This window comes from Pelobates fuscus, chromosome 4 (assembly GCF_036172605.1).
Source record: "Pelobates fuscus isolate aPelFus1 chromosome 4, aPelFus1.pri, whole genome shotgun sequence".
NCBI classification, from domain to species: Eukaryota; Metazoa; Chordata; class Amphibia; order Anura; family Pelobatidae; genus Pelobates; species Pelobates fuscus.
In genome coordinates, this window is record NC_086320.1 from 332,242,211 (window position 1) to 332,259,026 (window position 16,816).

General features: G+C 40.0%; 1 protein-coding gene across 1 annotated transcript in view; it reads right to left on the minus strand.

The window, feature by feature from the left end:
- Window positions 1–16,613, minus strand: part of LOC134609048 (scinderin-like) — a 62,530-nt gene extending 45,917 nt beyond the window's left edge. Inside the window, exons 1-3 of the mRNA XM_063452414.1 lie at window positions 16,395–16,613; window positions 6,060–6,214; window positions 4,821–4,982 (exon numbers count right to left, since the gene is read on the minus strand). Coding sequence (XP_063308484.1) covers window positions 4,821–4,982; window positions 6,060–6,214; window positions 16,395–16,587 — 510 coding nt within the window. The 5' untranslated portion in view covers window positions 16,588–16,613. The remainder of the gene's footprint in view (window positions 1–4,820; window positions 4,983–6,059; window positions 6,215–16,394) is intronic.
- Window positions 16,614–16,816: the final 203 nt, after the last annotated feature.

Here is a 16,816-nt window from a genome sequence, read left to right on the forward strand (position 1 = left end):
TATAAAATCACCAATATTATATCACCTGAAAACAGAAAGATTTAGTAACGCGTTCTGTTTTAAGAAGAGATTCAAAAATGTAACAAGGGAATAGTCACCAATGTTCCTGCTGGTTCCACTGTTTTCCTTGGTGATTGCCCCACATCTAGAACTTTATAACACAGTCCAGATTAGGACACTTTGATAAATCTCCCTCATTATGCTTATATAGTCGTAGTCCCAACCAAATGAAAAAATAGTCTAAAATAGATCGTTTTTACACAACAGTGAAATATGACATAGTGTAGTGTAGAGCAGTAGTTGAACGATGATGTGGAAGATACATTTCGAGTTTCACGTATTTCAGTCACTTTGATTTCAGTCACAATTGATTTAACATTTTGGTAGATTTTTTTTTCTGAGAGTTTAGTCCTGAAGAGTTTGATTTATAAATCAAAGGGGGTTGATAAGTTTCACTTACTATAGAAACCATCTTTAGAAGGCCCTGACAATCAGTTATAGGCATAGGCAACCTTCGGCACTGCAGATGTTTTGGACTATACCCCTCCCATGATGCTTTGCCAGCATTATGGGTGTAAGAGCATTATGGGGGATGTAGTCTGTAGCGGAGAGCTGATTTCCCACAGCTTAACTCCACTGGTATATTAAAAGAATGCAGGAACAAGCAATAAATCCAAGAGAGTATCCAGCACAATCAGCAATAAAATCCAATAGTATCCCATCACCTTTCCCAATCACTGGACGACACACAGTATTAGGAGTAGAACTGCAGTTTAATGGCAACATTCCTGCTTTTATGAGATTCTCCCATGCAAGGGAGGGACTCACCATAATTATTACAGTAACCAATCCCATAGACGTTACCTCCCACACATCTCCTCCCCTTAGATTAACAGTTAACATAATTATACAGTACAGACTTTTCCCCAATTCTTGGATGTACCCCAAATATGGTAGCCCAGATCAGACCAGGGGTTCGGGAGTTATGAGAAGGTAAAGATTTGACCGACCGCATGGGTAAAGTAGGCGAAAATAGTTCCATGAGATCTGGCCCTGCGGTCAGTCTCTGTTCGTGCCTCAAAAGTCTCGAAAGGCTATGCCATCCATAGTTACGTTTGTAACCGTATGAATTCCCTAGTTCGTGGGATTAATCCTACCGAACGACGGGCCGTTCGAGCATTTCCATCGGTACTTTCTGAAGCCCTGGAGGTCTTAGCGGAGTTCGGTTAGTCGAGTGTCCGTTTTGAGTTCCAGACACTCGACGACCAAACACCGCTGTTCGCGGGTTTTAAGATGGCCGCTGCCACGTATTCAACTTCCGAAATGGCGACCACCCAGGGAATACAGCATAGTGTTCGTGCATTCAAGGGAATGTAACAAGCAATCAGGGAGGTAAATTACAGCCACCCTTCACACCAGGGTGGTCCGGTTATTCGGTAGTTTAGTTCGTATGGTGAATTTAGCCATTCACATGCAAGCTGGTACATCTTTATACCGAACAAAGTATAGCCACCTATGGTGGTAGGTGATTCTGTGTAATCCAGGCAAAGGGAAAACTCTTAAGTGCCAACAATAAAAGGAAATAGATTGGACAGCCAAAGGGGTTCTGCTACACAGTCCACAACATCTGGAGTGCCGAAGGTTGCTTATCCCTGGGCTAGAATATGGGCTAAAATGTTACCAATCAACACTTTTTTATTACTTTCATTATTATCAGCTGATGTTCATCAACATCAACATCAGGTGTGGCAATTTATATGTCTGGGCTCCTATTTTCTCATACAAGTTTCTATGTCTATTGATACAGTATATTCAAAGCCAGTCTGTGGCGTTGCATGGGGAGGCGGTTATCCAAAATTCTTAGAGGAGCAAAATTTTAAAAGAAAGAAAAAATAAAGTAGTAATAAATAAATGAGAGTGTGCCTTCCACCTCACACAGAAAATCTCCCAATGTTCGAAAATTCTACACAGCTTTTCAACATGACGGGCAAATAAAAATTGCCACGTAACATTTTACGGTATTTTTCTTGCTTATTATTACAGCCATGCTGTCTTCATGTAATCCTGATTGTAATAAATGACATAATGCCAATTAATAACATACTTTCCCTTTTGAAGATACCGACGGTATCATAAAAAGCAAAATCAAGCTATTAATGTGCATTATGTAAATCCTTATTACATGGCATCATACCAGTAGTCTGTAACATGTGCCTAGATAGTGTCGCTCCTCCTTCCCTATGTGCCTCGTCTTCATGACGTGTGTGACACTGATAGCTGCATTGCCTAATTTATAAAATCCACCTCAAGTCTAAAGTAATGTGTATAGACCTTACACCTAAAGTAATGTACATAGAGTATACACATCCCTTTAGGCATGGTGGAGGTGGATTAAAACAATTACACAACTATCAGTGTCCTACACATTGCTGAGATGAGGTAGGTAAGGAAGGAGTAGCAAAACTATTTAGACGCCCAATAAGGGACACGGAGAGAGCTAACGGTTCACAGGTTAGTGGGTGCAATACTTGCCTTGCCATGGGTGCTGGCATCCCACGCTACGCCACTTGGGCCGGTGGTATAATTATTACTACTCTAGGCAAAACTCTAATTTTCTCCCGTGAGTCTTTTTAGCCTCTCTCGTTTCTCAGTTTGCTGCTAGCCCCGCCTACTTGCTCCTTTTCTCATTTTGTCACTGTTTGTCTATCTCTGTCTACGTTTGCCTTATTTTTTTTAAGTTCATGATAGCATTTTTTAACCTCTGTCACTCAAGTGAAGTCCTAAAAAATAAGTATGGAAACTCCTCAGGCAAGTATGAAGCAGGTTAACATTAATGCTGGTGGGCACATACCGGCCAGCCCTTCTACGCAAGAGGATTAAACCTTCATTATTCAAAATATAGATACACATTCTAAGTAGAAATTTGTGTTTTGAGTTTTTGTCCAGGTCTTTTTTGTTTTTTTAGAATGAATGTTTTAAGAATTACAAGACAAAATGCACTTGTTGCTTGCTTAACATTGCTATGAGAGTTGGCTTACTGCTGGGTCACTTACTGCTGGGAGATTATGAGAAACAAACATAATGTTTGTCAAAGTAACAAAGGTGAAAGTAACAGTGAAAGTATTTGAATGCATCTTATCCAGGTTACAATCACAATTCCAAAGTTTCAATGTTTGGAACTGGATTCTAAGATCCAGATTAAATAAACTTTACTAGAGATTATTTCCTCCTCTTTTACCTACCGGTAGTATTTTTCCTAGAACTGATTATATAAAACATACCAATTGCATGAAATAATTGGACTCCATGTACGTTTAAGGCACACAAATATAAATAGTGATCAAGATGTACTAAACGTTGTAACCATGTACATTATCTTTGTTAAAATGTCATTCGGAGATCACAGAATGTTACCAACTTGAGTTCATAGCACAATTTTGAGTGAATCCATTTAGCTGTGGTTTTAAAAAGAAAAGTAGGAGAAGTGCTAAATAATATTAGAGTTTTACATTGCGCCACTGTCCTCTTAACCTCACCTTGCATAGAGGTATGGTCTGAAAGTAGCATTTATATACCTCCGTGATTTCCTGATAATAGGTCTATGCCTATTGGCTGAAAACGTAATTCCAGCCAATGACAATGATGATAGAAACATAGAATGTGACGGCAGATAAGAACCATTCGGCCCATCTAGTATGACCAATTTTCTAAATACTTTCATTAGTCCCTGGCCTTATCTGAGATCTAGGATAGCCTTATGCCTATGCCACGCATGCTTAAACTCCTTCACTGTGTTAACCTCTACCACTTCAGCTGGAAGGCTATTCCATGCACCCACTACCCTCTCAGTAAAGTAATACTTCCTGATATTATTTTTAACCTGTGCCCCTCTAATTTAAGACTATGTCCTCTTGTTGTGGTAGTTTTTCTTCTTTTAAATATAGTCAATATGATGAAGGCCAACCTTTTGCACTCCAGATGTTGTGGACTACTTCGCCTTTGATACTTTGCCAGTATTATTGCCGTAAAAGCATTAATGGAATCTTGCTTTTTTATTTATGGATATTTATTTGACAAATTATGAAGTCAACCACCATATACATTTAGGGAGCAAACCCCCAAATAGGGTCTTAGATTGAATGTTATTATATTTAGTTTTATTTGCATGCACATTATGAGCAAGGGGCATAGTGTAAATACATTTGTAGTAATGTTTTACCAATATTGGGGCTTCAATTATGTCATAATGCATTCATGGATTATTTTTTCACCATTACATCAGCAAAACATTACCAAACCATTTTAAATGTAATGTAAGAGAGAAACTTGAAGAAATCAGTAAAATATATAGACGTCTCCATTGATTTAATTTTATAGTTATCACATAACTATTTATTTTGGTTGTGTAAAATATAAAACATCACAAAATCTCAAAACATGTCTCTTTTAGTTTGATATTTTTTTGTATTATATATTGTATAGATTCATTATAGCATTTTACTGCAATATTACCGGGGTCCCTTTATCTTTATGGCAACTTTAGAGTGAGGAAAGTGATGCTTAAATCTGTCCCCTCGTCCAGCTCTACACCAAACTGCAAATCTCTGCCCACATTTGGACAAATTATGTGGTCCACAAACAAGCCCTTCCTCCCCATATGAAAAATGAGGGTGAGATCTTTGGGTTGTTGAACTACTGATGTGCCGAAGTACAACATTATATAATCAACTGATAAATAGATAGCACATTCCAATGGAATTCCGACAGTTAAAGTATCTTTCACCACTGAACTCTAACATTTGATATTATATCATGCTTACAGGTCCAACGTCAATGATAAAGCAATCCCCACTGTTGAAGCTGGCCCAGCTAAGTGGAACTTCTCTCGCCCGGACTACTCGTCTTCCTTTAACGTGTAGAAGTCTTCTTGCACTGACGTCATTGATCACCACATGCTGGAAGCCAGATGCTATACCACCAGCCTACAATAAAAATGTCAATGCTGTACACCTTTAACTTCAAACATTTTACGGTTGTGAGTTTGTACGTGGGCAAAATCTCATACAGATAATTTGATAACAAGAATTCAATATAAAAATGTAAAAGTTAATTGCTTTCTCTGAAACATCAAGAAATGAACTGTTGTAGTGACTAAGCAAGATTCTCTTCCTGCAACTGTTTGGCATTAAATATGTTCTTCAGACTGTTTCCAATATTTGTATCGTAAAATCAATCTTATGTAAACATTAACAATAATAATTTCCTGGATTTTCTTACATTTTTGGCATTGTGCCCATCGCTGTGACTGTCGGCTTTTTCTTTAACTTTTGGCAGTGTGTGTGTAAAGGGTGCTGTGTGTGTGTGAGGGGGGCAGTGTGTGTGAGGGGTGCAGTGTGTGTGAAGGGTGCTGTGTGTGTGTGAGGGGGCAGTGTGTGTGTGAGGGGGCAGTGTGTGTGTGTCTGAAGTGCAGTGTGTGTGTGTGAAGGGAGCTGTTAGTGTGTGTGAGGGGTGCAGTGTGTGTGTATTAGAGGTGATGTGTGTGTGAGAGATGCTGTGTGTGTGTGTGTGTGTGTGAAGGGTGCAGTGTGTGTGAGGGGCCAATGTGTGTGATGGGAGCAGTGTGTGTGATGGGAGCAGTGTGGGGGTAGTGTGTGTGTGAAGGGTGCAGGGTGTGTGAGGGGGCAGTGTGAGTGTGTTTGAAGGGGCAGTCTGTGTGTGTGTGAGGGGGCAGTGTGTGTGAGGGGGCAGTGTGAGTGAGGGGCAGCCTGTCTGTGTGTGTGTAGGGTGTAGTGTTTGTGAGGGATGTAGTGTGTGTGTGTGTGTGTGTGTCTGTGAAGGGTTCATAGGGTCTATGCTGTATGTAGCTGGGTGAGAGGTGAAAATCTATTCAATGTCTGCCCATGCCTTCTCCTTACCTTTTGCTAGGGAGGGGTGGGCATAATGCCAGTTTGTCAGTTTGTATACCGTGTATGTGATACCATGTTTACACTTTCTCAAATAATTTTAATACTCACTTAACTAAATATAACAATAAATTGATATTAATTTATATGATGTACCTGATACTTAATTCCATTTTTAAAATAACTAAGGAAAATGTTGGACTCATGTCCTTGCAGCTCTCTGTACTGAACAGGCCGCCCTCCCAGGTATTCATCCATCTGCACAGTGTATAACACAGCTGCCGTACTCTCATCCTGAGTACATTCATTACCTGCGTCAAATAACACATAATGAAACAACAGAAATATAGAAATACACATAACCAAGCACAAGACATTCATAAATCCAAATGATGTTTTAAAGGATACATTGAAATTACTAACTCCTTCCTACAACAATTCATATTATTGTGAAGTCATTATAATTCACATGTTCTCACAAAATCTTAAAATGATACTCCAGGCACTTTAGACAGATAGAATATCATGCAAACAATAATCTTTATTCCAATGTATGAAATACATTAGATACATTTGTTACAAAAAAATATAGCCATTGACCACCTTTCTATTTCTGTCTTACAACAAGAAGGAAAAACTGGGGGTTGTACAAGTACTTGTACATTTTTTAAATAATTATTTTAGCATGACCGAATGGTATAATGGTATAAATTAGCTAAGATGTGTTTAGGTGAACGGAAGCAGTCACAGCTTTATGCACCGTAACTCAGGTATATTAAAGGGACACTGCAGGCACCCAGACCACTTCAGCTTATTAAAGTGGTCTGGGTGCATAGTCTACAGACAGCCACTAGAAAGACTTCCGGTGGGTTAGGTAAATTTACTTGCCAAACTGACGTTGGATGTCCTCACGCTCTGCATGAGGACATCTAGCGCCACCCAAATCCTATAGGAAAGCATTATATAATGCTTTCCTTTGGGTGAAGTCCTAATACGAGGGCAGCTCTCGCCACGAAGGCACAATAGACTCTCCCCACCCCCCTGCCAGCTGACATCGCTGAAGGAGGAGCGTAGGCATTGGCGTTGGAATCAGGTAAGTGACATTTATAACCCATCTGCACCATGGAGGGAAGAGGGGGTGCGAGGGAGAGGGCCACTATAGCGAGCGACTTTGTTTTCCTGGCACTGTAGATTCACTTTAAGGCTTTCAGACAACATCAGCAACTGCATGGAATGCATTAACTATAACCTTTATCTGTCTCCATAATTATATTGATTATTATATTGACCTATTCTCACTTTCATGGCTTTTGGTTGAGCCAACTAAATCTAAAACTTTAGCAGTTAATTTCTTGTACTTCGTCTTTCTAATTTCTTATACTATTTTATTCCTTCATGCAAATTTCTAAATTCTTTCTATTATTACTATCATTTAAATAACACCAATATTTTCTGCAGTGCTTTACAGTTATACTATGAGGTTATTTACAATACGTAACTGACAAACATATTGTAGACAGACACAAGAGATGAAGTTAGAGAATACTATTTTTATTCTCTAATAGACTAGAGAAATAAAGGCAATAGTCTAGAGAATAATGTCTGTTTTCCTTTTTATACCTGGGTCCCTAAGATAGATAGCTGTCCATTATGAACATCTTTCTTTATATTGGGAATACGGTCCCATTAACATTGTTTCTCTGCAAAAAGCTTTTACAGACAGTATACTTTCTAAGCGCATTCATGGTCTGAAAAATGCTAGTCTAAATACATTTATCCATATTTACAACTGGGGTTATTAACTTCAATGTGCACTTCCATTCAACAGTATGGAGTGTGTGTATAGAAATACATTTATGTTGGCTCACTTCTAAAACAAACACCAATTTCCTCTTAAATCCTGACATGTGTTACACAGTTAATCTTGCTTTTTATACTGTTTAAAATTACATTGGAGTGAAATAGTAAAGCACACATTAGACTTGTGCATTCAATTTTGGATGACTTGGGATGCATCCAAATTTTGGGTCATCAACGATTCCGATTGGTCAATGGCCGAATCCCAAAATAAATTAAATGACCAATGGGCAAACTATTTTCTTTGCCTCGTGACTAAGACTTTATTATATGCCTAGTTAAGAAAAAATAGTTCAGAACAATTCTAAAAAGCCTGTGGGGGTCAGTATGCCCCCCATATTTAGTAAAAAGTCCCTACCCGCTATGCTGCTGGTTGGGACATGTCTAAAAACCAGTGAACAACCAGCAGTTGCTCACTGTTATTGAAAACTAACAACGGGGCAACTATTGCTGCCGGGTTTGTAATAAAATATTGGTGGGCACAGGTATCCCTTTAAGAGTCTGATGGGGCATTGGTAGGGGCTTTAAAATTAAATAATGGCTAGTGGTTCTAGGAAATACAAAAATGTAGGAACATCCTAATGTTTGATTATTAAATGAGGAAAATATACTGCCTCTCCCAACAATGAGCTGTGGGTGGGGGCTATAAATGGAATACATCGGGGGAACACAGTGTTAATAATTAATGGTAGGTGGGGGCTATTAATGAATGTACAGTGACCTGTTCACCTCACATTATTTGATTGTAAGTTCTCACCCAGTTCACATGGGTGGGGGCAATAGCTGCCCAGTCTCCCGTTTTTATGCTGTTAGTAGATATGCCCCCACCCATGGCATGGCAGATGGGGCATTGGGCATAATTTATTTTAAGTTTCAGGTTTTCTGGTTTTGCATAGACAAAGCGATCTGGGCAAACTGAAACAGAAAATAAGCTAAATGTGGTTCACCCTTATCAAAACTAATTTTCTGAATGAAACTTTATTTGTTGCCGTGCACAAGTATGCACAATAGATGCACACATTTTTCACTCTAATTTTCAGGAAGACTCTTTCCTGAAATGTTCTTATTTTGTATTATAATAAAATGATAAAGAGTTCCTTCAATAGAAGCATGGTCTGTTTGAGTCAAAGAGGAGAAAAATAAATATTTGTGGTCGGTTAATATCGTATAGTGAAATACCTTGTGATTGGAATTAAGTCGGTGTGGTGTGCCGGAACCGACGTAGAGGGTAGGCCTGAAAAAGAGGGCCCCCCTGAATGAATTGTATAAGAGGGAGAGGTGGGTGGTGTGAACAGCGTGCGTACGGCAGGTAGGAAGGGGGGGGGAGTAGCGTTTATATGGAACGCTTAACTCCTCCCACAAATACAGGCCTTACGGCCTTAAACTTATTATCATCATTAATATCATCAATTCTTTATTATCACTGGTGTTAGTAATATATTACTAAAGACATCCTATTTTGCTATAATTCTGTTCATGATGTCATCCGTCAAAGTATTTATGTCATTGTCATATCATCCTGATCTTAAACAATAACAAATCCCTCTGAGGACAAGCCTGGCTGCTAGTAAATACTCAGTGCCATAAATTCTTCTTGAAACAGTTTACTATGTTATGGAAAAAAAAACATTTTGGATCTAAAAGCTATCTGTTGTAGTATATTGCCACATATATCTGTCTGGTGCACTGGGCAGAAACACATGAGCAGAAGTAAAGCAAAATCACATTTAGGTATGTGCTGATAAAGATCATAACCTTACCATAAGTGAGAGTAGGTAGACAACAAACGTAACAATGGGCATTGCATGGATTGCAAGGAATTTTGAGTAATATATTCCCTTGTTTCCTTAGTGACTAGATGGTGGTTGCCCGATTAAACTTTTAGTTTTTAAATTCGTTTTATTTCTCTGATTAGAAAAGAGTATGGTGGTATTCTGTCGATGAGAGATTGTATTTAATCCCCTGCGTTAGTCAAGGTAGCGAGCTGTAAGTCTTCCCAGATGAAACCATAGCTCGTAATGCATATGTCAGTTATTGAGTAGACCTTGTGAGTCAGTTAAACCTTCAGAGGAGGTGGATTTTTAGAGACAGAGCCTGGATCTCAGGCTTTGTATTTGAAGGGACCTTCTATCAAAAGATATCCTTGCTACAACTCAATACATCCAAGGAGCATTGTGGTTTGCACCTCTCTCAAGTGCAAATCACTTTATGAGCTCCCTTGTGGTCCCAGCTCAATGATCTGAAGCTAGTGGTCTGAGTACTTGAGTGAGCACTGGTACTGCAAAAGGGATCTTAAAGTGATCTGCAGCTGATAGAGTTGCAGAACACATTGATCCCCCATTGTACTATCAGGGATCCCGCCAAAAGTGTCCGCCATTTAACCACCAGGGATTACACACCCTCATGCAAAAAGGCAAGCAAGATGAGGCAAATAAAATAAAATAGAAAGAGAGCTGTAGGAAGACCTCCCTCCACACACTCATCCTCTTCCCACAACACAAACAACACAGTTAGCCTCAACACACAGCACAGTCTTCCCCATGCACACTACACTTAGTCACACTAAGTCTTTTATTTCTGATGCCATAGTGGTAGTGATTTAGAGAGGTACGGTCTACAATGAGACATGCCAAAAATGAATTTATTTGTGTAAAGATTAATGAACAAGTGCATTGATTCAATCAAGAATGTAAACCTATGTTTTATTAAATACATCCCTATCTGTACTCTATTAAAAGTACTGAGGAACATTTCCTTGACATGTTTGCTCAACCCTCAGTTAAAAGCTAATTTATGTGTTATTAGTGATACACTGATCATTTACAACATTAAAACCATCTGCCATAATATCATGAGGTTCCCCTAGTGCTGACAAAACAGCTCTGATGCATCATGGCATAGACTCCATATGACCTCTAAAAGTGTCATGTGTTATCTGGTACCAAGCCATTAGCAGCAGATCCTCTATGGCCTGCAAGTTGTGAGGTGGGGCCACCATGTATTGGTTTTGTTGTTTTGTTTTGTTGTTCTATCACATCCCACAAATGTTCAATTGGAGTGAGATCTGTGGAATTTGGAGACCAAGGCAACACATTGAATTCTATGTCATGTTCCTCAAACCATTCCTGAGCAATTTTTGCAGTGTGGCATTATCTTGCTGAAAGAGGCCACTGCCATCAGGGAATAAATGGGTGTATGTGGTCTTCACCGATTTCTAGGTAGATGATACATGTCAAAGTAAGATCTGCATAAATGCCAGGACTCAAGGTTTCCCTGCTGAACCTTGCCCAGTGCATAACACTGGCTCTGCTGACCTGCCTTCTTTCCATAGTGCATCCGACTGCCATCTCTTCCCTAGGTAAATGCACCCAGCCATCCCCCTGATCTAAAAGAAAACATAATTCATAAGACCAGGCAACCTTCATCCATTGCTCCATGGTCCAGTTCTAATGCTCATTTCCCCATTGAAGACACTTTTGGCAGTGGGGCAGTTGACAGCAGTCATCATGAGCACTCTGAACTGTCGGTGACTACCCAACTTTATAAACTGCAAATTACATGCACTACAACATGGACAAGTGTGTGATACAAATATCCTTGCATATTATGTACAGAACTGTGGAATAGAGACCAAGCATAGAGACTAGTGGTGGCTTATCCATAGGGGCATTTGAGTAAGCCTCCCCCCACCAATTTTTATGTGGATAAAACATGTCTGCAGTAGTTTATAAACACTAAGATTCTTTTTTTTTCTAGAGGAGAGGGTGGTAAGCCACAAAAATATGGGGAAAATAGTGTCTATTTAATTCTGTAATAGGTTTCAGTTCTGCAGTGCCCCTTCTCCTCATTGGTAGCTGTTTGTAGAAATTGTCCTGAGAGCATCTAGGCATGTCAAAAAATGGAGGTGGTTTGAAATCTGACCATATTCAGCAGATTTTGCATTTCTAGTGTCATTTAAGAAGGAATTACAGAAATTTCCATTGAGTTGTCATTCTGGCAGCAGAGCTAGCAGCCCCTGAGTGGATTCGTGCTATTGGCCTCTCTATTCAGGGGTCATCATTGGCTTATAGCATCAAGGGGTAGGGTTAAAGTTACAGGAGAGAGTAGTAAGATGGCATATTGTAAGCACCACAGTGAGAGCACAACAATAGCAGCAGCAGCAGTTATTTTCTGTCTCGCAAAAGTCCTAGTGACTGCCCGAGGGCTGATTAAGAATATATATAATTCATATATAAAGCAAGGAAAGACAAGGGGGGACAAGGGGAGGAAGGCGTTTCTGACACACAGCACAGTGCTACCTGTCACTAATAGTTTTAATAACTCCATCATCTTCTTTAAAGTTCTCAGTGACTCTACAGTGGTGACACTCATGCTGTAGCTAATTAAAAAGTTGTGAAGCTTCACAGTGCAGGACTGGGGCTGTGACTCTGATGACTGATCATATTTTGATTTCAGTATTTTTTTTTTTTAATTCTTTATTTTTATTGCGCAGGTGGGTGCAGAAATATTGGCAAACGCCACAACAGCGTATTTGTGCATTTCAACGTGCCAAACAGTGGCAGCACTATATGCGCATTTTTAGGTACAGGTTCAAACTAGACAAAAACATGCTGAACTTAAATAATGGATTACTGCGTTGCTATAGGTTACTGTCGTTAGTCATAGTAAGGATTACACATTTATTATATTATGATGACAAACGAGTGATGATAAGCTAATGCAAGGTGTCAGTAGGTAGGGGAGTCAATGCAAGGTGTCAGTAGGTAGGGGAGTTTGATAATCAGGCTGTCTTTACTGACATGGGTGCCCTATGCACTGAGTGAGTGAGCTTGTCTAGGTGTACAGGCATGGAATATAGTGACAGGCTATAGGTTTGCTTCAAGTTGGACATTCTATGCACCCTATCTTAAGACAGTGTGTCTGGCTAAGCATGGTTGCAGTCAGTGCTAGGGCTAATATTAACAAGCAAAAGTCTGTGTCCGTTAGTGTAAGCTTATTTACAGGCGTCCGCCATGTGTGTCAGGTTTCAAGGGTTGTCTGTGCCGGCGTCGTCACCGGAGCTGGCCAGCAGGCAGTCCGGGTCTTCTTGCCCGCTAATCCAATTTCCCGTCTATGGGTGTGCTGTTGACCGCTCTGCCCTAGGCTGGTTTCGTATGAGGCTCTGTGTCATAGTGAAGAGTGAGGCTGTACCCCTTCTGTGTGCCTCATGGTGCTCCGCCATATTGATTTGCCGCCTGGAGGGGTTTTGATTGCTTGAGTCCCCAGGCGTCGGTGCTCGCCATAGGTTCTCTCTGCCCTGTGCTTCCTGCTGATTTTATCGGGCTTCTGCAGGATAACAGGCTTGTGTGGTCTCCAGGTTCGGGGTCTCCTGCGGTGGTGTCGCAGGTTAGTCTGGGCGTTTGATGGCTTGGGGCGGTTTGTGGTTCCACGTTGGTTGGTCAGAGGTTTTGCTGTTTTTGCCATGTGTAGTTCTGGGTTCGGTGTGCCTGTTTGTCACGCTGCCAGTCGTGCCCAGAACCTATCAAAGATTCGGCTTCTCTTGTGTGGTCGCCAGTTGGTCCTCTAACGTGGGTTTGTTTGGGCACTCCGCCATCTCGGATCCTGCTCCGTGGTGCTGCTCAATAGGCATTAGGGGTAATAGTAGCGTATCTCCTGAGACCGGGATATCCCCCCCCCCGGTCCAATGGGGAGGGGGGGGGAATACCAATACCCGCTGCGGTGATCAGCAATCAGCGCCGGAGAGCAGCCGTCTCCCCGACGCCTAACGTGGTTGTAGGCCGCAATAGGTCACAGGTAGGTTGTCCGGGGCTGTATCATACCGAGTTTAGTACCGTTTGAATCTCTGCTTTCCCCTGGTTGTGATTTCAGTAGGTTTTAATCTGTAATGATTGGTGATTCTGTTAATCATGTCAGATACTTCTTGGCTCCATATTACCACCTCAGATTATATTACCAGCTGCAAAGGTAATGAGGAGTCTATAAGTGTCCTGCTACTTTAACTCTGTGTACACTGTGGCTGAGAGCTAATAGTAAGTTAGAAGTAGCTAAAATGGTTGGTCTATCAGTATATTGATGCTTTAACCATATGCACACTGTGTATTGAGCGCTAAGGGAATATTTGAAAAGACTTCAGTCTTTAGTCCAGGAAAGGTGCTAATAAAAAAACATATTGTAGTTTTGAACTTTGGTAGTTGTATAGCTTCGCTTATTTAAAGTTTAGATGAGTCCTTATTCAAATCTTTCATGCTGGTAATTCTTATCCCACATAGTATTTCATGTCGACACCTTGATCTTTTGATACTTTGCTTATCTGGATTTAAATATGCAATTTGCATACATGATAGACTTTCGAACTCTTTCAATAATCTACTTTTACTCCAGATAACTTGTATGAGGCTGATTTTATAGATCATCTGATAATATACAATCTCTGTTTCTTCTGGGACCTATAAGGACCATTATAGGCACCCAGACCACTTCAGCTCAATGAAGTGGTCTGGCTGCCAAGTCCCCCTAGTTTTAACCCTGCACCTGAAAACATAGCAGTTTCAGAGAAACTGCTATGTTTACATTGCAGGGTTAATCCAGCCTCTAGTGGCTGTCTCCCTGACACCCACTAGAGGCCGCTTCTGCGATTCTCAGTGTGAAAATCGCATTGAACTCACGCAGCGTGAGTTCAGATCCCCATAGGAAAGCATTGAATAATGCTTTCCTATGGGCGGTTTAAATGCGCGCACGACTCTGGCCGCACATGCGTATTCGGCTCCACTCGTGAACTTACGTCTGCAGGGGGAGGAAAGGTCACCAGCGGCGAGGGACCACGGTGCTGGATTAAGGTAAGTGGCTGAAGGAGTTTTAACCCCTTCAGCCCAGCGTGAGTGGGGCCACGAGGGAGGCTCCTTTGCTCCTAATAACCTAATAACCCAATATATATGTAGTGCTCCTTTAAGGAAAATGCACGCGCTTGACACATCAAGCAAATAATTGTGATCATGTAAATAAGAAGTATCATGTAAATAAGAAGTGATTGTTGCTCAGGTCAGAGAAGTTATGAATTCTGACACAAACAGCTGCAAACAATAGAGAAGATACTGTAAACACAGTGGGGTAGATTCATCAAAGCGTTCTGAAAAGTGTATTATTTTTTGTCTCGAATCTGTTCCTATTTGTTAAATTGTTCTCAAAAGTAGTCTCTGCCAATATTCCACAATTTTTTTACATAAATATACAATTCAGAAAAGACCGCCAAATTTAAAGCAAAAAAAAAAAAAAAATGTAACATGTTTCTAGAGGAAAAATATGATGGAAAGATTGATACATTTGTTGTGTCACTGAAAATAGCATACTTTACTAAATGCAAAATGCACTCAACAGCACACCAGAGTGAGATACATACACATATCAAGGGAGATAGGAAAACACAGACAGACAGTAACATGATACACACAATGAAAGACAGAGAGAAAAGAAGTGAGATGGAGACACACACAACATGAAATAGAAAGAGAGAAGGATAGCCATGCAGATATAAAAAAAGTATGAGTATGAGAGAGAGTTCCATGTGAAGAGTTATTCACTAAAGGGAGAATAAAAGTGAACTTTAAATTTAAATAACCACTCCAGACACCTAAAGCACTTTAGCTTGCTGAAGTGCTTTATGTGTGAAGAGTGTGGTGGCTCTCTTATAAATTAAACTAGTTACAACCCCTTGCTGTCAATCAAACGACAGGTCCTGTTACTTCCTGAATTGTTTAGCTCAGTGGAGCTAAACTCAAGAGGAAGGCAGGCAACTGCATTGCAAAGGCTTCTCATTGAGCTGCAAGTGTTATAGGGATTATCGAGCTGCAAATGATAAATATGCTGATTATTCCATGTTGGTAGGGAATGTGATTTACTCTTAAAATAACAGTTTACTTAGGGCACCATAACTTTATCTAAATCAAGCTGTTATGGTGACAGGAGGCGCCTGGCGCAATCTAACCTCAAAATTCCCTTCAGTGCTGATCTCAGTCCCCCCCAAAAAACAGAAATTTCAGAAGCTGGATGCTGCCTGGGGAGGAGCTGAGATCAGTGCTGGAGGCAACTTCAGGTTAAACCATTCAAAAACTATTTAACCACTTGAGATAAGAGTGCACCCGGAGGCCTCCTGGCACCATAACAACTTAATTTAGATTAAGTTGTTATGGTGTTTGGAGTTTTTCTTTGAGATGGTTTATATAGCAAATTTTACATGTTTGTTTAATAGATGCCATTTGTGCTTTAAACTATATATGTTCATGTCATATAGCAGCAACCTATGTATCACTAAGTCTTATCAAGTTTTATCAAGCAAAGACATTAATGTGTATTTTTTTATTTTGTTTTACATTTAATTACATTTTTTTGTCATTGATTTTTAAGCTAGGTAAATGTGCAGTAAATTATCTAGCAGTCTGAAAATGTATATCACACTCTCAACATTTTCCAGAAACATCCAGTTTCTACTTGTTTCATTTCATCGTCATTTGACCAGGGAAAACCTTTAAAAATACATTACAATTCACCCACATTCTAAATAATGCCCCATTACATTTGCTAACTAATATTCTAACTGTCTCTGGTAGTCTACACGTACCAAGAAACATTACAACTTACCAAGCCAGAAATGTAGATTGTACAGTTTGTATAGAACCCGATCTATGGTATTCAGTATTACGTAGGCATCACCCACATAGAAGCTACCATGTAGCTCCTTAGGAACTTGTGCTAGGTCCATCTTCTCGATTCTCCAAATCTGAGTTCCATCTTTCAGTCCAGCTTTTGCAAATTCTTTGTGCTGAAGAACCATGATTTCTTCTCAGTAGATTGAAATGTCAGTGATTATTGAAATATTTTTTTTTTTACAGCAAGTAAAAGAAACGTTTGCGTGTGTACTGATTGCTTTCATCAGTTGTACTGATAACGCTGACTTTGTGCTACAAACCTTTGTAATGGCTGAGGCGTATCCTCCTTTAAAAACACTTTAACTACTTAGGTATGCAATGCAAAGGGAAACAAATTTCACTTGTAAGCAACAA